We start from the raw sequence: 25,662 nt of genomic DNA on the forward strand, positions 1-25,662 counted from the left end.
ATAGACACGGTTAGTAAACTCTAGAAAAAGCTGGATTCAGTCACAGAAACAAAGCTACACATAGTTCATCTAAAATAGACCACAATGAACAAGGAATATTCGCCCAAAGCTTTTTTCATGCTGGAAAATATTTTAGTTTCTCAACATGGAATTTGTCATTAACTGTAAGATAATGTTAATTTTCGAAGGAACGATACTTGAAGGTGAAGATACCGCTTCACTCTTCTTATTCAAGAGTTATATAATCAGATATATCCTTTGAATCAATTATTCGAGTTAGCTGCTTGATGGTTGAAAGTATTTGGCAGGAAACCCTGTCTTTTTGTAACTTGGTTATTGTAATTCGATCAGCATTAAGGACTAGACAAACACGACATCCATTATCATTCAATGATCAATCAATGCACTTCCGTTAAGTGAGAGGGGTCAGTACTCACTGCCAATACTTAATTTAGTATAATAGAGGTTTAACGAGGGTCAAAATAACCAACTTGTAAGAACTTTAGTTGTGATTCAAAGAACCCAATTAAATTACATAGGAAGCATTACGCTCAACTGAGTTTTATTCACACTTTCCCGACGAAAAAGGTGATAAATGGAGAGAACAAATATCAGTTGCTCAAATGCTCTTAATATAATAAAAATAAGTGACAAGAAAATGTAAGTCTTTTTGTGTTCCAGTAATTGATAATATGGAAGTTATGACGTTATCACAGAGAGATAACATACGACATATTGGAAAACGTTCACCAATAAACCTACAAAGATTTCATGATAGGAATATAAGATGTAATCTTCGTTCAAGATTGCTGGACTTGTTATATGCTCAAAACCTATACACGGACGACTGTCAATGATAAATTATACTACCCATCAAAACACTGATGATTATTAACACTGAGCATTAACTCATAATTATGCATAAAATGCAAGTTGAGTCACGTGGATTAGGACACACTAACAGCAACATACTATTTAGCCTCAAAGCTATTATTATTGACAAATTGTCTATCCACTGTATAACTCAAAGGAAACCAATTGAATTCAGTTTATATGTTATAAGGTATACACAGATATATATATATATATATATATATATATATATATATATATATATATTTATATTTATATATAATAATTTACATAATGAAAAGGACTGAAAACCCACTTCCCGACGATCGTTGTGCAAATCATAAAAACTATTAAAAAAAGCTAACACAAAAAGAATTGAAGGAACAAAACTGAATTTACACTCAAAGAGAAAACAACTACACAAGTGAACAAAAATAATAATAATGAAAAGGAAATAAAAGGAACAGTTTCATTTTACTTAAGTAATGTTATCATAGCAAAAAGATCAAGTATGAAGATATATACATGCGACAAGAAATAATAAATTAGATGCTAATTAAAATAAATATTTAGTGACAAACAAAAGATATTTGTACATATATATACATACAATCCTTTTTTGGGCTACTGTACTTAAACAAAGTTATTAATCATCACATTCCTGTGTATAAAAGCGATATGAAGTATTGTTATCACCGATGTATACAGATATTTAATTTATGCTTCAAGAAAAAGCCAACTGGTAGATTCTACATACTACCATTATCAGCAGTATTATCAATAAATGCAATTTTATTTCTGTGAATCAAGCACAGATATTGATATTTATTTGTTTATTTACAAGTTCAGGTGGGATAACTTTTCATTTATGTCAACTGGCTGTTTCAACCAGTGTTGTTGTCACTGTTACTGCTTCTAACACTGGTAATATTATTCTGTTGTAAATACATATCTGTGAATGTTCCAATAATTGTTACATAATTTGGTTCAGGTATTAGCGTTAATTCTTCAGGTGATGCCAAAAGTATGTCATCTAAAATTGAAAAAAAAACATCACCATTATTATCCAGTCATTTAATCACAACGTAGAACCTAGTGCGTATGTAAATCGGTTTTAGCTGCCACACCCCACCAGCACAGAAAGACGAAACTATCAAGCCAGATCCTGAAAGTTCAAAATTATGGGGAAGATAAAGAACGGTAACACCTGCGCCATTACAGACGATTTCGAGTCATGTCATTCAAAGTCTCCCTGTCTTCCCTTAAACTAAGAGATTAAAATCACTTCATATCTTTCTTTCTACAAACCAATTCTTTCTTCTTGTACTATATCTCTATATGCAATCTTTCTCTTATATATTACTACCTTTGACCTAACCACTGCTATGAATCCGGTGTTCATCTTGTTGTGCTGATGCGGTATGGCAACCTGGACCGATGCACATATGTGCCTGGTCCTACGTTGTAGCTGACTGACTGACTGACCATTAGTTACGACAATCACACAGTCCTCAACCAGGTAGTCTACAACTGTCAACATGACTCAGTACAATTGTCAATGACCTCGCGGACTGAGGCTATATTTTGGCTTGACCGCCCCCAGCTTTCTTCCAACCTGCTTCTACACCAAAAAACATCACTCTTAGAGATGAGCGGTTGCCGGGTATACGTAACAGCAATCTCGGTTAATGAAGGTTGACTACCTCACAAGTTGATTTCCCAAACTTTTCTTGTACGCTATTCCTAACTTTGGCATTGCTAGGTCCGTGGTCCCAAAATACACGAGAAATGACTCAAAGATACTTATGATCGAATACCAGTAACTTACGAATATCCTCTACTCTTCATGGCCATGTATCACACCCATAAAGTGGAACAGAGAAAACTGTTTGACAGTAAACTCGATTTTTAGTTAGCAGACGGATATCTCACCTACGCCATGTAACACAAGTTGGCAAAAGCCAGTCGAGCGTTCAGAATCCGTCCCGAGATTCCGTCACACACTAGACCATCAGGACTAATGAGACTCATAAGATAGGTGAATATTATTATTTTTATTAATGTATACTCTAGAAATACGAGAAAAATATGTATGAGTATAACATAACCTACTATTACTTCAATTAATCTTTTCAAGACAAAGTCTCATAAGCCAATAACCAGATAAATTTTTTTAATTAAATAAGCAAGAAGCAAGAGTGAAAATATTTTGTACTTTGTTGTTTTCTTTTTAGTAATAAACAACTTGCTCAGCTGGAAATATTAATTAACATGAAAGTTTAAAAGAAATCATCTATCCATCGAAAAAAAAGTGTTTCGAAGGCCAAGTTGTAATATTTAATTATATGATATGATGAGCACGGATTAATTGTAACAGTCAGGTCTTAATTTATTGACAAGTGAGTAACATTTAAATGTATTATTTTTATGTTAATATTTTGTTTATAACAATGTTATTTTCTTAGTTGTAAAATTTATTCTTCTAGCTAGTACACTTAATTTGAAATGTTTCAGTCAATGAACCAATTTGTTGAGCATCTATCATCATTGAATTTCATCTAATGATCAATATTTTATTCATTCATTTTAACAATTACAAAACTGATTCAGTTTTCGAATCCACCATCCCTATACAGTATGTAAAATGAATTCATTACATCCATCCATCCATCCATCTCGTGTTGTATTGAGTAAGTAGAGTGCAATCAAACTATTAAAACTATTTATCTGTACAGACGTAGGTACCTTTGAATTCGTTGAATAAAATGTTTAAATATTCAATCTTTCAATAATAACTACTTTTGAACAAACATATAAACTAAGATAAGCAATTAAATATAGCATGTGATAGATATTAATCTATCGTTTGAATGATTTATTTTATTAAACAAATAAAAATGATTAAAGTAGTCAATCATTAAAATTTCTTTAAAAAAATAACTTTCTATATAAATTTCCTAATCATTATCAAAATTCATTTCATTTTAATTTAAGACGTTAAACAATAACAAATGAACAATTAAATGAAGAAAATATTAAATTCCATACTCCCTCCCATTTTTTAAATTTTTATTTCTAACGAGGAGTCATTGAGGGAGAAAAAAATGAAATTCAACCATAATGTAACATATAGTTTTTGGTAAGATTCTATAACATTTGGTAAATCACTTTTTTTATTTATTTACTTTTTTTTTTTTTGACGTGAATTACAAAAACAAATAAATAAAACCTTAACAACAGGATGACTTTTACTATTCTATAACTACCGTTAGTTTTAGTACTTAAGAAGAAGAGAAAAAAACAAACACTTGTAAAATTATTGATAAAGATGCATTTTCTTTCTTCTAGGAAAGAAACAAGTTTTAAATGTGATATTATTAAAGGATATATCTGACAATTAACATTGTAAAAACAACATTGTTTATTTAAAATAATTTAACAGATTTATTTTGTTTTGTTTTTGGCTTAAGAAATTAACCAGACATTTCGTTTATGATGGAGTAATGGGTACAATGTCTTAAACAAAATAGAATTTACATAAGAAAAAAAAACTAAACAATTTCGTCGAAAATATAGATGAATTTGTTTCAATGATTATAGAGTTTAATTTTTAACAGAAAGTGGTTTGGTTAAACATTAATCCTAATCTATTTCTTTATACTATTTATAATGATCAAAACAAGTATGAGTTACACTGACTTTATGACACTTTTTTAGGGTATAATGCTATTCATACTTTTACAGATGCTGTGCACAGTCGCCCCTAGTCATTTACTAGTTTAGGGACGATATTTAAAACAACGAAACACTTTCGTACTATAATAATATAATATACGATCGTATGTACTATATGCTTTGAAAGCTGATGCTAATAATCGCCAATACTTTGCAGTTCTTTAATTACTGTACTAATTCAATATGTTTAGGTACAAAAATAAACCGTTTTATCAAATTACAGTTTAAACTATTAATCAGCCATTGACAAAACTGGTGTTTTGAAATAAAATTAAAGATCGCCTGATTTATTTTAGAAAATGGATATCGACATTTTCAATACTGTGTAGCGGTTACTTATCTTATAGTTGTACAAATCGAATGAATGTATGGAACAACGTAATACAGTAATGGTATAATAGTTATAAGTTAAAACGCTAGACAAATAGACAAGTCGAGAAAAAGATCGTATATAACTAGGTGCGGAGACTTGGCAATAAACCAACGACTTCATACATAACTAATTTCAGGTCATTTCTTTTATGTGCGCATAACTCAGAAAGTAACATATGACTTGTTTACATTTTGTAAATAAATATAGGTTGAGCTTTTTAAAGAGAATGATGTGTAAAAGGAGCTGAATTTTTCACAGACTATTTCCAAATTTTCAAAAGAATTTCGGATGAAAAGCTGATCAACATAGTTTTAATACACTTGAAAATTTTGTTCAAAACTCAGAAAAAAACATTTTAGACAAACTAACCTGAAATAGTGTATGTTACTCTATCAGAAAACAAACATGGTTTTGATTTCGTGAATACACGAACCATACGAATGGCTCCCATATCTCGTAGATGCTGATGAATAAGATAGATAAGTAAATACATTAATCCCAAAACTAATCGATAAATAAACTGAAATAAAATTTCTCCCAGAAAGACATTTCTTGCTAAGAAAAAAACAACTGAGTCTTGAAGCAGTATTTCAGCATGGTATATTATTAGAAGAATTTCTTCGTTATACTGACGCGTTCACAACGAAAGTAAGATGTCTTTGGAGCATCGTTTGGGTATCATAAAACGATGAAATGAGGAATATTAAGGTTGAGCAAAGGGATCCGAAATATCTTAAAACAGGTGGAGTCTTCATCGAATAAGTTCGTCGGGGGTCTGTATTTCGAACCGCCGTACACTTCAATAACAAATGTTGACTACAGTCGAAGTTGAAAATTTGTGAGGATTTAAATCAAAACAGAGCATAAATGTATGAAGTAAATGACTGTTGGTAATTGCGTACCATCTTATTTAGAATCACCGCGATATTCCTAATCAGTATTTGGAAGGGGTAGGAGATATGGTTAAGAATTGGCTACAGTTGTGGAGATAAATTCATATTTTACCTTGCTCTACCCTTGCAGTCCCAGTTTTCTTTCACACATACTTTTCTATTCCTTTTTTCAAAACATATTCCTTTGGCTTCTTTACTAATTGTGTAAATATGTTACAGCAACCCGGACAAATGCAGATTTGTCCCGGGCTCTCTGTTAATCCTAATTGAATTAAATAGTTGACCTTATAGAAGAATTTTTGGAGAACTGATCGGGGTAATGGACAGATATAAGTAGAATAAATGCGTTAGAAGTAAACAGTACAACGCATATAAAGTAAAACAATACAATATTAGAAGACTTTCTATTTAGAAAAATATTCTAAGGCATACAAAAAAAATAACCACAGCAATTAATTAAATAAAATCAGTCGGTCATCTACAACGTAGGACCAGGCACATGTGTACATCGGTCAAAGTTGTCATACCACATTAGCATAACAAGATGAACACCAAATTCATAGAAGTGGTTAATTCAGTGGTGGAAATATATAAAAGAAAGATTGCATATAATGATATAGTACAGGAAGAGAGAATTAGTTCGTAGAAAGAGAGATATGAAGCGATTTTAATCTCATAGTTCAAGGGAAGACAGGGAGTGTATACACCTACGCCATTGTGATCGATTCTCAGCCATGTCACCATGAGTCTCCAATCATTGGTTACGATAGTCACGCGGACCCCAACCACGTAGTCTGCATCCACAAACATGGCTCAGACTACAAGTTAGTGACTTCAAGCACTGATGCCACGTTTTGGTTTGGCCACCCCTAACTTTCTTCCAACCATCCCGAACACCGGTGAGCATTGCACGTAGTGGTAATCGGTGTTCAGGCATACACAACACGTGGCCCAACCATCTCAGTCGGTGAAGATTCACAACCTCATCAACTGCATTACTATCATTCCCTAATACCCCACATCTAACCTCACTATTACCTGGTGATCCCAGCAGATGAGAGCAATATTTCTAAGACATCTGTGGTCAAATACTAGTTGCTTACGAATATCTTCTACTCTTAGTGGCCACATTTCGCAGCCGTAAAGTAAAACAGAACGAACTGCCGCGCAGTATATAATCGCTATTGTATTTAATTACAATAGCGATTATATCTCGAACAAAAGTGTCATTTCGGGTGAGTTTCGAGAAAACTTCAGCAATTTGCTAAACTAAATATTTCATTTATATATGGGCATCAGAAATAATAAAGTTGACATCATAACTGACTCCTCGATCACTAAAACACTTAATTTGTTGGATTCTAAACATAAACAACAGAAACATGACTGAAAATGTTACAGTAAAGCTAGTCTATGAGCACAAGAGTAAGTCGACACACATCACATGTGATTTTATGCATTTAAGGGCTAACATAACATAATAACTTGTAACAAGGAACGTTTGAAAAACGCTTCTTTTTTGGTAAACATAATTATGAAAGATATTTTGACACTATACAAAACGTTTCTTAACCAAAGCGACTATTTGTTAGGTAGACTGTAATTAATAGCGCTGAATTATTTTAATAACATTAAACAAATCATTATATGTATACAAGAGAGATTTGTAACAGAAAAATGAATGAATAGAGTTCTCAACCAACATCTACCTTAATACCCTAGGCTAGGTGGCAAAGAAGTGTATTGGAAAATAATCTACCAGCAGCTAGGTCAAAACAAGACATTAGTCCGTGGATTGTTGATTCATGCACGAGGAAGAATATAGAATTCTTGGTTGAGGGTCACATAGTAGTCGTAGTCAGTGGTTCAAGATTTTCAGTGACATGATTCAACATCGACAGAACAATAACACAGTTGAACTTGGTTTTTCTTTAAATGCCCCACTATAATTATTAACATTATTATTATTATTATACCTTTGAATCTGATTTTATTAACTTCTTTAACCACTGTGATGATATGCGGTGTAGTAAGCTGGATCAATACATATTTCTATTAGGTTTTATGTTGTCTAACATTGTCTGCTACAAAAATATCTTGATTTTAAAATTCCGAATAGATACCACTGACCCAAATATAATCCAAGCATTCAATTGGTGAAAAACGAATTCCGAGAAGTCGATTCGAATGAATGAATGAAATGTGTAAAGTTTATTTACAATGCGATTTTGCTCAACCGCTTTTTAGAGTAAAACATGTCAGTCTAATTCCTTCATTAAGCTGACATGAAATAATGGTTTAGAGCTATTCATATGACAGAAAACTATTAACGAGAAGTTAAAAATTGAACATTTACATTATGAACGAATTGAACAAAAAACTGTAACACTGGAGTATGAGAAAGCTGTGTGTAAGGAACTACATGTATACTTAATTTATCACTTCGATGACAATAATTAATCTTAAATGTGCTAGAAGTAGTACATATTTAGGTACACTTTAATAATCAAATTCAATGATCATAAAATTTAACGAAATAGTACCAACTGGAAATAAAAAATAAAGCAGACCCTTACTTGATTACTACGTATACATTTCAACATATTTTGATTTCTTTAATAATGGTTATATTACTACTCTAACATTAAAACAAGAGGTGAGAAAAAATTCAGATATGAGCAAATGTTACAGACAACTAATATTTTTAAAAATCACTATATGTAATTAGCTATTCGACAGAGATATGAAAACTTACGTATAATAATTGACGAATTGCCTGCTGACCAAACAAAGTTTGATGCTGTTGAGCGAATAATGCCAGTGTGGTTCCACCACAGTTAGAAAGTTGAGCACATAAACTTCGTAAGACATCACAGAACAATCTTGGTTTAGGTGATCCAATTTCAGAGAACCAAGGTTGTGGGAAGAAATAACCTGTAGGGACATTGTCCATATTGGAAGGGTCCTTAACTGAGGTATTGGGATCAGTTTGGTTCTCACTGTTATCGGACACTGCTGAATCTAACCTACAAGTCATATAAATGTATATTGAAATAAAAGTTTGGGATAAAATAGTTTTATTACCAACAACAAACGGTAATTAGCTTTCGCAAATGATGAATGAACATAAAAGCAAAACACAGCCTTAGCAGGGTGAAGTGAACAAAACTCTCCAGGATTTCTAGAGCAGTACACAACTATTGGATACAAGTCGTGGCCGTTCATAGTACATTTACAGAAATTTCTATGAAAATTAGATCAGATAACTGGGCACAAATGTGAAAAAAGTAGTATTAGTCTAAATGTCGATGCTTACTTAGGTCGCTTTGGTGGATGAGTAGATTCCAGTTTATTATCCTTAGTTAATTGTGCAGAATTTCGGATAACAACATTAGAACGAAGATTCATATTCGGTTTTAAATGAACAAGCCAAAGACGTATAAATTTATGATGAACAAATCGAGAATAAATACTGCCAACATTGAATACCTAATTATAGAAAAAATCCACATGTAAATGGAAAAAAACATTAAGAACTCATTCTGAAGAAGAAGAAAGTATTAGAAGCTTTATGTCGTCATACAATATATCTATAAATGTTATTTTGATGTAATACAACTTTTATGGAAGAAACTAAGAAAAATAAATACACTAACTAACCACACGAGAATCCAATAGATTTTGTAATGCACTTGAAACATTGCTTCGATCACCAATATTTTGCTAAAAAGTTATTTTAAAAAATATTACAATTTAGAAATACATTTCACGAATACTTTAACGTATTAAAATAAAATTTTCACAATACATCATATTCAATGGTATGTCTACAGTATTTTCCAACAACGCGAGCACTAAGAAAATGCCATATTGATAAACACATCTAGTCAACATGATAATAATGGTTCAAAGTTTCTAAAGTACTGAGCTAGTGTTCTATTGTTTAGTTGATTGTCTTGAGTAGTGATAACTTAATTGGGTAACAAAAAAGAGGCTAAATAAACTCATAAATACTAAGATACATGTATTTTAGTACTAAGATACATGTTGTGGCGTATATATATTTGGTGCTCCCTTGCAGTCAGTCAGTCAGTCAGTCAGTCAGCTACAACGTAGGACCAGGCACATATGTGCATCGGTCCAGGTTGCCATACCGCATCAGCACAACAAGATGAACACCGGATTCATAGCAGTGGTTAGGTCAAAGGTAGTAATATATAAGAGAAAGATTGCATATAGAGATATAGTACAAGAAGAAAGAATTGGTTTGTAGAAAGAAAGATATGAAGCGATTTTAATCTCTTAGTTTAAGGGAAGACAGGGAGTGTATACACCGACGCCATTGTGATCGATTCTGAGCCCTTGCACCAATATTCATATGTTCAAATGATAAATAAATAAGATACATGTTACCGAAATACTCATAAACATGTTAAAATGGAAGTTTATGAATGGATTAGGCTTCATAATACACTAGAATATAGTTTTTTATAACCGCCAAAAGCAAAGGTGAGTCAGTCAGTCAGTAGGTAAGTTGGGGTTATTAAGATTACAAAGTGCCATGGAAGTAAAACTATTTTCGACGACAATAGTGAAGAATGAATGAAATGTGGCTAGTAGTGTTATCTAGGACGTGTGTTTCAGCCCAATAGTAAAGCATTAGATTTCAATAAGGTAATAAAATTTTATAAAACAACATAATCCTCAATGATAAAAATCTTTTCCCCAATCACATCTTAGAAGACAACCATCAACAGTGATCGATATATGCTGTTAAAAACAATATAGTAATCCTGACACTAAGTTAAGATATATGCAAAAATTTCGCAAAACTTATTTGATCTTTATTTAGGCATCAAATTGTAGGAAGTTTGGAATAAAGTTTGAATATTTTTGTCGATGAGCTAACAACTAAGTTACTTTGTAATTAAGGTGTATAGTTTTCAGATTACCTATTAAACAATATTTTACGGTTTATACTGAACTATATCGTCAGCAAACGGTGTCAGAACATATATATCATCAATAGAATTATTATAACTACTATTATTATTATAAACTGACTTTAATTTCCATAACAGAGCGACCACTAAATCGACCTGTTTGAATATATTCTTCAAGGCGATATGATATACTATCTTCTAATTTGACATCCATATCCACATTGATTTCATTTTCATCACCAATTAGATTACCACCGTTTAAGGAATTCACACCAAAATCAGGCATTTGAAAAACTAGTGATTTACTAGTCTTTTTAACTAATGGCTTTAATGAGTTTGCAAGAGATTTTGACAATTTCGGCAAATTCCAATTGTCATTTTTCATATTATTATTATTTGTTAAAACTGCTTGAATATAACCACCGTTAAATGATAAATGGTGATCGAACCAACGTGAATGTCGCATAGAATTATAATCACCAACAAACAATGGATCGTTTAGAATTTCATTAGATACACCCATGCGATATAATAAATCTTTGCGTAATTCAGTTGATTTGATTTGAACTGAGGAGTTTTGTGTTATTGATGTTTGTAATGGTAGTAAGTCAACAGTATCATCTGTAAAATATGGTCAGTAAAATATTATCAGAACTAAAAAGCAAATTACAATATACTGACTAATAAATGAATGAGACCTTTGAATTACTTAAAAATAATCGTATAACTTGTCACTAGGATGGTGCACTTCAAAAAGATAAAAACGATCTCGTCTGCTCTCTTTTATTTATTTATTTTGTTAAAGAAATTTAATCACTAAGTGTAGGCTTATTTACTATTACTTGAAATTTACGTACACTTTTAGAAAAAAAATTTAATGGCACAGCTATTGAATAACCCAAAACGTTAAAGGCGAAAAAGATGTTTTTCATCTACTATTTAAAGATTGAAAGTTGAATTTGTGAACAACTAGTCTACTATAACACAACAATGTGGTGTATATTACATGTTAAATATCCAATAAGCTAACGAGAAAACATGAGATACAACTAATAATTGCATTTTATTTTAAAGAAATAATCTTGAACATGACTCAAATACGGTAGAAAACGATGGAAGGACTCTAGACTGTTTTTGAGAAACTCTCAAAGGACATGGTCCCTTTTACAAGCAGCATACGATCGCTTTTAAAATACAGTTTAGTAAGCATTAAATACATGTTTGTATCAAATTTAGTTTGCTTAAAATATAAACTGGAGTAGGTAAAAATGCAAAGAAATGTTAAAAATTTACGGAACTCCAAGATCAACTTAAAGTTCAATAAAAAAATTTTCTAATTATATGCAAAGACCCCAACTTATAGTCAAATATCATAGAACAAACACTCCATAAAAATTAGGTGAATTATATATATATATATATATATATATATATATATATATTACTCACCTAAATATGTTTGACCACTACCAACTAAAATTATATCTTCCACTTTGATGGATACTTGAACATCAACAAACTAGATGAAACGGATAAAAATGAAAAATAACATATTCATTGAAATTCAAATTATAAAGGTTAATGCTAGCTAAGTGAAGATGGAGTTGGGCTTTGAATATTCATAATGTGATAAACTAATACCTTATTTCTCTTTGAAATATGTTGTTTGAAAGGAGAATGAAAGCTTCATGACTAAACCATTTAGCTTAGAGAACGCATCACCAGAAATAGACTACCTTTGTAGTATCCCAAATAAATAAGTGGTGATAATATTGAGAACAGATAGTTATGACAAAAAAATGTGGTGATTATCACATCACGAAATAGAAGAATAAAATCAAATATAAGTTATTTACGTTAATAATACTTAGCGTTACAAAAAAATGATTCGATTTATACCTAACTAATGATACAAACTCCTAGAAAAGCTAAACAGTCTATATTTTATTGCTTATAACACAAAGCATCAATGCAACATGACCAATTCTCATAAAATAACTCATAACGAAATTTTTATCATGAATCCATTCTTAGGAGAGAATAACCACTGAGAAAGCTATTGGGTTGATAAACAGATACCCCTAATCATGCATAATGTAACTGTTTATGTAAATCAAAACAATCTTATTTTCTTTGACATGATATCACATTTTTATTTTCATATATAACCTATTTCTTTTCATAGAGAATGTTAGTGATCATGTGGCCTAAGAATACAACTACCAACCAACAGGTCACATGTTCAAAAACCATTAAACAACTAGTTCCGGCTATGCAATTGGATAACAACTATTACTAACATTCAATAATTCGATCAAAAAACCTACAGGAAATTGTGATAAAATGGTTGAGAAAAAACACTATTTACAAAATTTCAGACCAAACTTAGACAAGATATTTAATTATTATGCTTCCCTAGATTATGTGTAGTTTGATAATCCTGATAACTGATTTACATCAGTTATTAAGTTGATTGTGGATTGTACCCATTTTAACATTACAAATCAGATATCTTTATAGTTCTACTTGGAAGGGATCAATAGTTCCTACTGGTACTAGAGAAAATGTTTAAATACTGTATTTACTACCAGTGAACAAATTCCCATTTTCATTCTTCAATTTCTTTGAGCATACAAGTATATAACCTAATTTGGATTACATTCTAGAAATTTATATTTAATAAAGTTCACAAGTGAAAACAGATTATAATTCGTATATTCTCCAATTTTATCTAATTACATTTAATTTGATATAACGTTGTTTATACAGACAGCATAGTAAATGGAATTGTTATTAATTTAAAATACCATGAATTAAGGAGCGTAGAAAAATAAATTAAATTCTCTTTAGTTAAAGTAAAAAAACAATAACACAATAATGTATTACAGAGAAAAGTGTTTCGGTAAATCACATAATTAACTGGCTTGAACTTATGAAAATAAAAACAACACAACTGAAAAATATAAATTCATTATCATTAGTAATCAAGAACTAAGTTATTCCCTTGTTAATATCAAAGATTGGATTTTGGTCAGATTTCGTTTGCATATGTGAATCATGTGCAGATTGCCTAGGTATAGATAACATGTCACACGTTTTATGAAAGATATGGATAACGCGTTACGCTTTTGAAGATAAAGATATGGAGCTCGAGCTTCAATGTGAAAATCAATACTGAAATGTAGATATGTCTTGTTGACAAGCCGCAAAATACGTCGAAAAGCTAGTCACAATCCAAATTTTCTAAATAATATGAAGAAATTATGTTATGACTCACAGCAACACCGCCACCGGTTTTTGTTTTGACTCATGTCTGATTCCATCAAAAGCCTACGAAATATATGATCTCTATGACTCCAATCTACAGAATGGTAACGAATTAATAGATCCAGATATAAAACTGCTATCAATGTTTTGCGAATGTATTTTACAATATTTTGATAGTGAAAGAATGTGCATGCAATATTTAATAACTAGATTCTTTCTATACATTCTTAACTCATATACAGTGTATTCAATGATTGAACTCTGAGCATACGTATGTCTGACTTTTACATGTTACACATATTAAGTAAACAAAAAATTGTAAATCTATAAGTGATATTGATGATAAAACACAATAACAATAAATACATAACATTAACATTCTGTTTAAAATGGAAAATAAGTATTTACACTTACTGGATAAAATAAGAATTGTTCCAAAAAGAAAGCTACACAACCACCGGTTGAAATTTCAGAAAATAAATGTCTATGAATTATTTTTTCTAGTTCTGGTGGTTTACTGTTAGTGATGCTTTCCTCTCCCTCTTCTTCTTCTGTTTGTACACTTGAACGAGTTTTTCTCCTTGTTTTGTTGTGAACTGCATTACGGTCATTACCACTTTCGTATAAATTCAAATGGTTAACAGAACTAGTCCAAATTGAATAAGATTCCGGAATATATTTAACTTGTGTAAAAAATTCACCATGTGTCCAACGTGAAAATCTATTTAGTATCGGAATACAAAGTAACAATAAGTAATAATTGACAGGAACTATGAAGTGAAAGTAAAGAAAACAGTGAATTATTGGCGAGTTGAATTACATAATTTATTTGTCAATTAAATCAAGATTATCATTCAACATACGATCAAATCTTGACTTTTTTGATTAGGTGCTTCGAATACTTAATCACAAGTAAATCAAACAAAACTTAGAAGAGGAGAAAAATAATAAAATCACAATTCATAGATTGAAAAACTAGACAATTTTTTAAGTGAAGACGCAGTGAACGTTCTTACTTCAATAATTTGTGTAACTATGGGAACAATACATGATATCGAAGCAATAAGCTTAGAGTCATGAATTCTGAACTTTACAATTTTCATTTAATGTATATTCAAGTAAATACAGTCGTGAATTTCCGATCATAAGGATAAGATCGAACTTTTAAACAACGCATAATTGCGCTGTATAAATATTTCAGCTACAAGCAAAATCCAGAAGATATAACGTATCTTTTTAAAGTTTCATGAAAATAAATACATCAGTTGATTTTAAAAGAACGATTACTCTATCAAATTATTAGGATAAGATCATATAACTGAATCACGGACAAATAGTATGCATAACTCCAAAAGAATTCAAAATACATTAGATATAATTTCTTAAGCAGAAAAATAACAGAAATTTGCTTACCTATGACTAAGAGCAATACAAACAGAATTGACAATACGAAAACCTGGATCAGACTAAAAAAGATAAATACAATCAGAAAAAGAAAAAAATATATATCTAAATAAGTGAGAGGAGAGAAACATAACCAACATTAACTGATCACATTATATGTTGTGTAAAATAACAAAATCAATACATGTACAGTTAATAAGTGAGAAAAATTTACAAAAGTGAAACAAATATATAAATTACATTAATGTACATATCTGTATATTTGCCTACAGACTTAGTGGAAATCGTTTAGCAGAAAAGACAATCATAAATGGGAAGAAAAATGATGGTAGTAATTTACATAAGGAAAAATAACGGTCTAGAAAAAAAGGAAAATAACTGCATATCTATATTGATTTGAATCAATCAGACAGACAGGAAACGTGCAAGGTAGTAGATAATATTGAAAAAGGTTTTACTCTTGTCAAATATTGGAAGGTGAATAATTCTGTTTACTAATCAAGCAACAGAGAATTATCACAGTGGGTCTTAAGGAGGAGAGATGATTATGACTGAATAATAGTAACAATAATAAATGATATAAAAATAAGGTCTATCAAGTTATTAGATTCAGATCACTTTTATGTTAATGCCAACACATAACTGAAAAGCTTTTATCTATCTATTACTGATAAATAGTGGGACTGACTTTTTGATGGGGTATTAGTAACAATAGAAATGGAACGACAAAAATAAATTCACATATACATTTAACAGAAATTATTAGAGATTTTTGGCATCAGTAATTTCTGTGATAAAAACGGACAACTCAAAACTTAATATGCTTGATATCAATATTAGGCGTAACAGTTACAAACTTATGGTTGTAATGTAGAACTAACTAGAAATCAAATCAAAACGACTGAGACGCTGATGTGTTTATTTTAGACCACAAACTGAATGGGAAAGCTGAAGATATAAAAAATTTTGATGGAAATCAATTTATAATATAATAGAGCTTATATCGAAGTATATCTTACGTAATTGCCTCCAATTAGTTCTTGATCGAGAGTCAGTAACATTTAAGTCAATCCAAGACATTTATCCTTAGATAAACACCAACTTTAACTTTAGGTCTTGACTTTCATTAGATTAAATGTCGTTGAAAATACGCTCAACAGGCAACTTATGGACTTAAAAAAAGACGATAAGAGATAGCAGTATTTAAGTTAATAAAAAAACTAAATTCCGAGAATTATATGTTCAATACTCTATCTCTCTTGCCTTGGTTCATTTAAAGTCATTTACTGTGTTCTCTAGATAGCTCAAAAAATGTGACACGATGAACTATGAAGCAGAAGCAAATAAAATTAATACGATTTGAGACGAAAACATAGCTATCATCATTGAAATTAAACAGACAATAATCACAAATGAGTTTTTGCAAAATTACTACTCATTAAAGTTAACAAAATAAATTCTTACTTTTTTTTCATATGATTTAGGACGTTTTACAATATGATTTTTCATCAGTAATGCTAAAGCATGATTAACTTGTGGTTTTGGATAATATTTAATAACCCAAAAAAATACAGATTCATTGAAATCTGATGAGTTCGATGGATTAGATGAGAATCGAAAAGAGGCCTGGAAGTAAATGTTCAATCAAAACAACAATAGGGTAATAGAAATTCATAGCGATGATTCAGTTAAAACGAAATAATTGCTAATGTATTAGTTGAAAAAATCAGTATGAAAAGTGTATCTGACTAATTCTATTATCATTAAAATTGTTATTATTGTGATGGGAAAAAGTGCCACAAATGATTGATGTAGGGTGAGGTACAATATTATAGACATACGTTAAGATAAAATTAACTTTTACTTAAAGCTAAAATTATCTCACATTACAGGAATCGATATTTAAATGTGTATTCAACGAGAGCTTAACTGTATTGTTACTAAGTGGATTATTTGAAAAACATAAGCCTAATAGAATACAAGTGTGTTTTTAAATTTGAGAAGTGGAATCCAGGAGACACGTTTCGCCCTATTTAGGGCTCGTTGCCTGGATGCACGTGTACTAAGATCTGAGAGATTTGAACCCAGTACATTTCAATGTAAACGCTCGACTCACCGTCTACTTGACTACTGAGTTCAGATAGCCACTAGTTTGTGCAACGCATACGATTTTTATTTCTGAAGGTTTGCATTTCCGATTGTTAAGGACTCCTTATTGGCATATATCCACCCTAATAAATTATTTCAATATTGCAATTTATTCACAAATTTTCATTAAAGTTGGTGAATGATAAGCAGTGAAATCCAGGATGTCGTCATTAACATAAATGAGAAAATGTAAATCCTTACAAATAAATTTATCATTGAATGATAAATTATATTAGCGAGACACCTTTGACAAGCAATTAACATGATGACAAATGGTAGTGAAATTATTCTGTTTGGTTATGTACCATCATTGATTCTCCGGCCATTATGATGAATAATCTTATCAGCTCTTGATTTAATAAAATGAACAAACATTACCATGCGACTGGATCTAAATGATGATATAAGTATTTTGTAAAAAAAAAATCAAATCTAGAAATTCTAAATTACTGCCATATGTATCAGAGTTCATAAAACTCCAACCTTGCGGATTTTTCATTTAATGGTTAGTTACTTAGCAAAGAAACAAAAACATTATACATCTAGTCAACTAACATGTAAACACTAACATATAATAATCATAACAGTGTATATATTACTTAGAACTAATAATTAATAACTTTTCAAAACAAGTTTTTACATATTATTCAGAAAATATACACCTTTATCCAATATTCAGGTTTCGTATTAAGGTGCAAACACTGATAACGTTGTTGTGAGTCCAAACTGTAACATATTTAAGCAGAAATTAAATTAATGGCATTCATTCAAATGTTTGACACTATTGTATCAATACGAAAGACGATTCGCTCAATTGTTGATTTACATCATTATGGTCATTAACTTACAAGAATATAGTTATACATTGTATACAGTACAATCAAAAGACGATCATCTCCAACTTCAGGTAACACATTTTGATCACTTGAATCATATAAATGTATCAATTCATAGCAAGACTCCAATTCCGATCGACTAGATCCAATTGATAGGGATTTATCTACTCCTTGATTAGTCAGATTTTCAAAATTGTCAGGTGAACGAATTCCACCTAATAATAAAAATAATAATAATAAAGTTGTACTACTAACAGTAGTATTAGGAGTGGTAGTAATAAGAATCTAAGGCAAGATAATGCAACAACCATAAGATAAAGACACTGAAGAGGAGGAACCTACCGACATAACTATTACAATAATACAATATAACAATCAATGCTACGACCAAAAAAGTTTTTAACAAACAAGAAGTAGTGACAACTTACGTTTTACATTTAAACTAGTCAATTTCACTAGAATTTGTGGCATAAACGTGCTCAAAATATTATGCACTAATTCTAAAAAGATAATTCTTGCCTTTTCTATTTCTTCTTTACACATAATACGCCATTTCTCTCTTCCAAGATTATACTGGATTAGAAGAAAAATAAAATGAAAATACTTGAATAAATTTTTATCCACAGAAACAAAGCGGAAAACAAATAATTTATAAGTAAAATAGGAATGTGAAAAAGACTATCACAAGCACCAACGTACTATTAACAATTTTAATAAAAAGTGTACACTACTAGAAAAAAGAAATGTAAGCATAAAAACTGTCAAACCTCGTTGAGTTTTTCACGCAGTATAAATTTTGCAAGAATCCATGGTCTATTATTATTACTATTATTATTATATTCTTACTATGTGAGAAGGAGGATGAATCAGGTAACATTTAATCTATGTATTCTTATTTAACAAGAGCTGAGTTCGTAAGAAATGAAATGCTTTCTTTTTTACTATTTGAGTAACGGTTAGTTTCCACACAAAAAATGAACGACTGCAAATAGTACTTGCGAAAAAAAATAACGTTCAACAATATTCACTAAATCATTGAGACAATGACGTAACGGAATTACGCAAATGAATAACGATGATTAAAACATTTCGTAAACATTTCGACATAATTTTAGCTACTTGTAAGTAGAATAGAATAAATACCTAAAATACATAGCGGAAGTATGAAAATACAAATCAAACTTTTGAGAAAACAGGTTATCAAACAAAAAAGTAATTTTGTTAAGGTTTCAATGAAAAGGTATGTAGTTTTATTTAGTTTCCGTCATGAACTAACACTATCTTGACCCAACTTTATGCTAAGTTAAGGATAAGCAATACTGAAACGTCCTATACTATAACAAAACGATGTTGTCGTGAGTTCTTTGGACATGAGCAGATTTCAAATTGATATTAGTTTATAGTGAATACTATTTTTATAAATACAAAAAAAAATTTACCTTTAACTGCCAGTCCGGTCGACTAGAAACACGTGTGAAAAGTAATTTGCCTGATACCCATTCAGGTCCTTTGCTTAACAAAAGATTTTTAAGTCGCCTGGCACAAGTTACAGGAGTTTTTAAGCAGTGCAACTGTTAATAAAAGCAGAAAAGAAACAAATGAAGAGTGTGGCAGAAGCAAGAACGGGTGAACTATCACTAAAAACTGACCAACCACTTCACAGGTGGCTGGCGTGTCTCGAACCAGGAAGTTATCAATTCAGAACCTATTTGTCAACCTCTTGCACTAAGGGAACAATTCTATAGCCTTCTGGAATGAATACATGACACATACAAAAGTGACCATTCTTAATAAAACAACGAGAAAGCATGATTTGATTGATGTGACGAATATTAATATACAATACAATAGTTAGAACATAAGTTTCTAGAACAACTCGCAAGACGTTAGCTATTCACGATAAATGAAGCAATCACAACTAAGATAATACGATGGTGTAAATAAACACATAGACAGAAGAAATCTTATACTCAGATAATAAAATTTAAATGACTAATGCTCTTCAAGAAAAATGGTCTTAAGTGACATTTGGAAAATCCAAGAAAAAATATGATGATTGTTTTAAACAACATGATGTACGATATCGACTTGACGATGGCAATCCATAAATAGATAATAAGAATACATGATTTTCTGCATGATTAGTCTTAAATAAGTATGAAATTATTCAAATACTAACAGCAGATAAAAACAAAACGTAACTACTGAAACTGTAAACCATTAGACTAAGTACGAATTAACTGTTTCCAACCTAAACAAAGAAATAATCAAGAAATGTTGAATTGTTAAACGGTAACTAAACAGGATATTAAAGGAAAAACTTTAAACTTGACCTTTTGATAAAATGTTTCACTATTAAATATGCAGTGAATTCTGCTTTACTGAATTCATTAGTCGAAGAAACTAAGGAAACGATAGAGATGCATAAAATATTCTTATTGATACAATTGATCAAAAGAATATGTCAAATCACGGTTCCCAATCTCGGTGTATGATACAGTCCATTAGAAATAACATTTTCAGGCAAGTATCATTATTTTTAAGCACTAATTATTATTAGTACATTTGGTTTCTAAATACAAGATTGTACATGTATAATGAATGATGCTAATGTTCAAGAAGTTCGATTATTTTGAATAGCAATCGATCAAAATCTATAAACCTGCATAAATTGATGTTGAAACAAGTGAAAACCGTAGATAAGTGCCATTATAGAAACCAAAACTAGTCCACAGAAAAATGATCTTAAGAAGTTTGTAGTAATATGAAGAGCGATTACAAATACGTATTCCTCACCTACTGTAAGTAAACTATGAAAACGGTCTTGACGTATTATGGATTGCTAATGATGTTCTCTAGCTGTATGATTTAAAATGTGTATAAGGATCATATAATGCAAAGCAAAAAGTTTCCCAGTTTACCTGAGGGACATAACGATACAGTACATCACGAACAAATGTATAAGGTGCACTAACATATTCTCTACGATTTTCTCCAGCGATCAACAAAGATGCCACTCTACAGGTCACTAACTATAAATTTAAAAAATATTGGAACTTCACACTACGAAAACACATTATTATTACAAAAATGACAAACATTACAATCATAAGGTGGTAAAAATTACAAATTCGTTCTTAATAAACATGTATTCAAAATATTATGGACTCATTAACATATCGAATACATGAACTGTTTAGTTTAAAGTGAACTTGTTTGGAAATTATTGAAAAGAAAATATTAATTCATTTACTATTGAAATCAAGGACCGATCAAAGTTAAGCAATAATTGAAAACCTGAGAGACTGGATGGCCGTTTATTCCTAGTGTGGGACTCCTCAGTAGTGCGAATACATTACCCAGTACTTCATGTCTTCAATGGTTATTTAACTTTGATCGGTTTGTGATTTCAATGAAGTTCAACGATCTCCGAAACCCTATACTGACAGTAAATTCATTTATTTTTCATTGAGTGAATACGTATCGACAAAACCATAGGCTAACAACTCAACAAGGATTTATATTCTCATTTGCACATTTACTTAATTTACTTCTAAAATAACAACGACAGGACAACAAACTTGACGTTAGGATAAGATGAATGTGATTAACACATCATATGGATATTAATACACTGGAATGCAAATGATTTAATATACGTACTACTACAAAGAAAAGGTAAATTTCCCACTCTCCTCTAGTTTAATAATCTCAATACAAATAGAGAATAAATAGATAGAGTGAAGAGAAAATCTTAATACAACATAACTAACCAAACGATCTTCCAATTTAGACCAGGTACAACGAGGAGCACGAAGATACAAATCGTCTGTTCGTGAAAAGAGGACAAGAACAAATTAGAGAGGAAGTCAGGAGGGTAACAAATATTATTAGTACGAAGAATTATATACTCGTTTTAATAATTATTACTAAAATTAAGAAAAGATAAAATTAAATTACTGAGTATTTATTATCCTTTAATATAATAATAACTAATACAATGTTAACTTACCAATAAAGTAACATCAATAAACATAATTTTATGTCTAGAACATTTTCAGGGAAATATTATAAGAGATTTTGACAAGAACCGAATCAGTAGTTTAAGGACAGTCTATATGTAATAGTTATTAAGAATAATTGATCTATGATTTTCGAATCGAACAATGTACTAATTAAGTTGTCATCATAGTGCATAAGGGATGAACTCTATGGTTTTTTCCAACTTTTTTTCAATTGTAATAGATAAACAGATGAGTACGCTTTTGCAATCTTATCGACGAACAAGCTTGAGTTTCAAGTGATTCGCACATCACTTCTGACTACATCTATCATGCAGGCACTTTCATTAGTGAAATACTTTCATAACTAGAGCTAAAAATATTCATACAAAAATATGGATATCCTGTGCTTATAGAAATGAAGATTACCTACTGAGGGCAAAACCAATAACTCAAGGTTATTGAGTATTAATTTTTCCAATAAATTCCAAATTTATGACAACGTAATAATATACACCAAGCAGATAATATAAATAGTATTAACTTAATAAGGTCTATAAGATTAACCTCGTGATAACATTAAATCAGTACATATAATGAAACTCGGGCGTTTGGATGAATAAAGATTTAAATAATGGTAGACAGTTGTTTTAAAGTTATAAAATCAACAAAATCATTTTTCGAAGGTACATGCATCGCTACATTATGAGGACACATATTATTACTGATAAGTAGTAATAATTGGAATTAATGATCAAGGCTAATTACATTTAATTTGATTTACTTTGAAACGGCAAACTATTCTATGCTTAATTCGAAACAATGATACAAATATTAGATAACTATGGTGGTTGGATGGCTTACATTTCACTCCGAGTGTATATGAATATCTATTCAGTAAAATAAGCATATGAACGTAAAAAAAGGATGAACTTTTGAAACACTTACAAGGACCTGATTGAGCATAACTCGGTTTTTCTGAAGAGAAAGAAAAATATATGTATATATAAATTAGAGGCCATTTTCTATAATTTTCATAGTTTCTTAATTACTAGTTAGCTTTAGTGGAATTACCCACGAGATGTGTGAGCTGATGAAAATGAGTTTCTAATATGAGGTAGAAACACCAATCGGAAAACAACACTCCGACCAATTGGACACTGAAATGTTACAGTTAGATCATTGGGTAGCAAAGCATAAGTAATTAGAGACTTAATGCAGTCTAACTATAATTTTTAATGACAATGACAGTCAACTTAGTTGTCCATACGGTTGGCATCACAATTAAACTTCGAAACAGTAACACTTTTAAGAAAACTTACTTTCAAATAACTAACTGTTATTTAACTTATAAATTTTGGTAGGATATTATGCATTCGTAAACTTTTCCAATCACTAGGTTACATAACATAGCGAACCAGAAAGAACTTTATGATGCAAACAGGAGGCGTCACATATACACATTGTGTAGTATTTAAAACCAATATTTATTATTATTCAAGAAATGAAAACAGGACAGTTTATATGGAATCACGTAGTGTTAACCATGTTTCAGAACTATAAACGAACTGTATATATTCTTAAAAATGTTTATCAATATAAGCTTAACCGGTTCCGATTATTTTAATTGCCTTTATTGTGTGAACTATTAACTGACGAAACGTCAATACTTTTTCGTCTCTTGCATCTATTTTGATAATTTCAGCTCACTGTGATGTGATGTTGTGGCAACTCGAACAGATGCATATATGTGTCAAGCTCTATGGTGGTTATGACTGACTGTGATTTAGTATACATGTTTATTTTCTTTAGTGTCGCAATCAGTGTACTAAATTTCTTTTATCAACATGTTTAAGAAAAAGATGTCAGGAGTCTGATCACTGCTTTCTCTAAAGATTTGAACACTCAGTAAATGCCACATAAGTGCAGAAATAATTGACCACATTCAAAATTAATCCTACATGAGGAGACGTATAAAATTTTTTTTCGAATAAATATACATAATGTTCCACATTCTAATCAAATATGAATCTGTGCACATAACCCATTGGTTGAAGTTAGCTAACCACTAGAAAATTTTAATTATTAAATTAAATATCATAAATAACTTACTTTTACGTTGTTTCAAAATTCCACGTATTCGACGTACCACAACTGAAAGAAAAGTGAAACGAATATGGCGCTCAATGTTTCTAGATATTGGTTTCATGGTAAAAACAATTGTAAACTAATTATTGTTGATTTCAATAAACTTGTATTAAAAGAACTCAGTAAACAATAGTTTAACTTAATAATACATATAATCAACTTGGAATTATACTTTCGTTTATGGAACATAGTGGTACTATCTGAAAAGCCAAATCAAAGCAATTGGATTATATTTTGAAGCTGTGATCCAATAGTGAAATGTTGCATATTTTAATCACTAAACTGTAACACCATGTTTAAAAATAATCTTAAAGCTTAGATTTCAGTCTGTGAATAACGTCAGTTGATTCACATATATGAAGTAATTACTTGGAGATTTCGCACAGATTATGAAACTTCGATTCTCATTTTGCGAAATATTAAACTAGGGAATAAATTAAATAGTCTAAAATCTAATTACAGAGAATCAGTGAGAAGTTAAAGAATGAGAATCTAAAGAGTCCTAAATGAATATGAAATATATTAACTTCCGTATACCTGTTTTACGAAGAGCGAAATTAGACGATACTTGTGAAGAGTATCCATTGATTACATTTTCTTTATTTTCAGATGATGATAAGTGTTGACTTATACTCCCAATATCTCCTGATGCATCTAGAGCATTTTGCTGACATATATCTTTTAAGATGCTATCAGTATCGCGAACTTCTATCCTTTGTTTATTATCACGAGTTAAACGATTGTCTTCTTGCAGATCATTCTTCTTATTCATATCTTTCTCACAGAAACGAAAACGAATATTCCGTGAATAACGGGTGTTATTAGACTGTTTACGTATTGGTTGTGGTGTATTCACTGGTTGTAAAACATAAGGTACATTGAGATCTGAAAAAGAAATAAGAAAATCTACAATAAAACTGCACACACAAAAGAACTACATAAAAATATGAGCCATAACCACTTAGCTAACAAACTTACAGTTTTAGATAATCAAAGTCCATCAAACAGATTTTTAATGTAGCTTAAATTACCAAGAAATATGATTTGTTGTTTATTGAACAG

The 25,662-nt window shown here is 30.5% G+C and overlaps 1 protein-coding gene across 2 annotated transcripts in view; it reads right to left on the reverse strand.

The window, feature by feature from the left end:
• Positions 1 to 1,143: 1,143 nt before the first annotated feature.
• The window catches only part of MS3_00000279 (uncharacterized protein), a 51,220-nt gene continuing 26,701 nt past the window's right edge, over positions 1,144 to 25,662 (reverse strand). For both annotated transcript variants that reach the window (XM_051208106.1, XM_051208107.1), the window contains exons 16-33: positions 25,138 to 25,485; positions 24,565 to 24,606; positions 23,401 to 23,430; positions 22,225 to 22,280; positions 21,373 to 21,483; positions 19,891 to 20,022; positions 18,880 to 19,024; positions 18,464 to 18,666; positions 16,932 to 17,093; positions 15,477 to 15,529; positions 14,478 to 14,784; positions 12,246 to 12,315; positions 10,918 to 11,417; positions 9,514 to 9,576; positions 9,170 to 9,342; positions 8,609 to 8,879; positions 5,330 to 5,423; positions 1,144 to 1,885 (exon numbers count right to left, since the gene is read on the reverse strand). In XM_051208106.1, the coding sequence (XP_051073610.1) occupies positions 1,737 to 1,885; positions 5,330 to 5,423; positions 8,609 to 8,879; positions 9,170 to 9,342; positions 9,514 to 9,576; positions 10,918 to 11,417; positions 12,246 to 12,315; positions 14,478 to 14,784; positions 15,477 to 15,529; positions 16,932 to 17,093; positions 18,464 to 18,666; positions 18,880 to 19,024; positions 19,891 to 20,022; positions 21,373 to 21,483; positions 22,225 to 22,280; positions 23,401 to 23,430; positions 24,565 to 24,606; positions 25,138 to 25,485 (2,909 nt within the window). In that variant the 3' untranslated portion in view covers positions 1,144 to 1,736. The remainder of the gene's footprint in view (positions 1,886 to 5,329; positions 5,424 to 8,608; positions 8,880 to 9,169; positions 9,343 to 9,513; positions 9,577 to 10,917; positions 11,418 to 12,245; positions 12,316 to 14,477; positions 14,785 to 15,476; positions 15,530 to 16,931; positions 17,094 to 18,463; positions 18,667 to 18,879; positions 19,025 to 19,890; positions 20,023 to 21,372; positions 21,484 to 22,224; positions 22,281 to 23,400; positions 23,431 to 24,564; positions 24,607 to 25,137; positions 25,486 to 25,662) is intronic.

Source organism: Schistosoma haematobium, chromosome 1 (genome assembly GCF_000699445.3).
Source record: "Schistosoma haematobium chromosome 1, whole genome shotgun sequence".
NCBI lineage: Eukaryota > Metazoa > Platyhelminthes > Trematoda > Strigeidida > Schistosomatidae > Schistosoma > Schistosoma haematobium.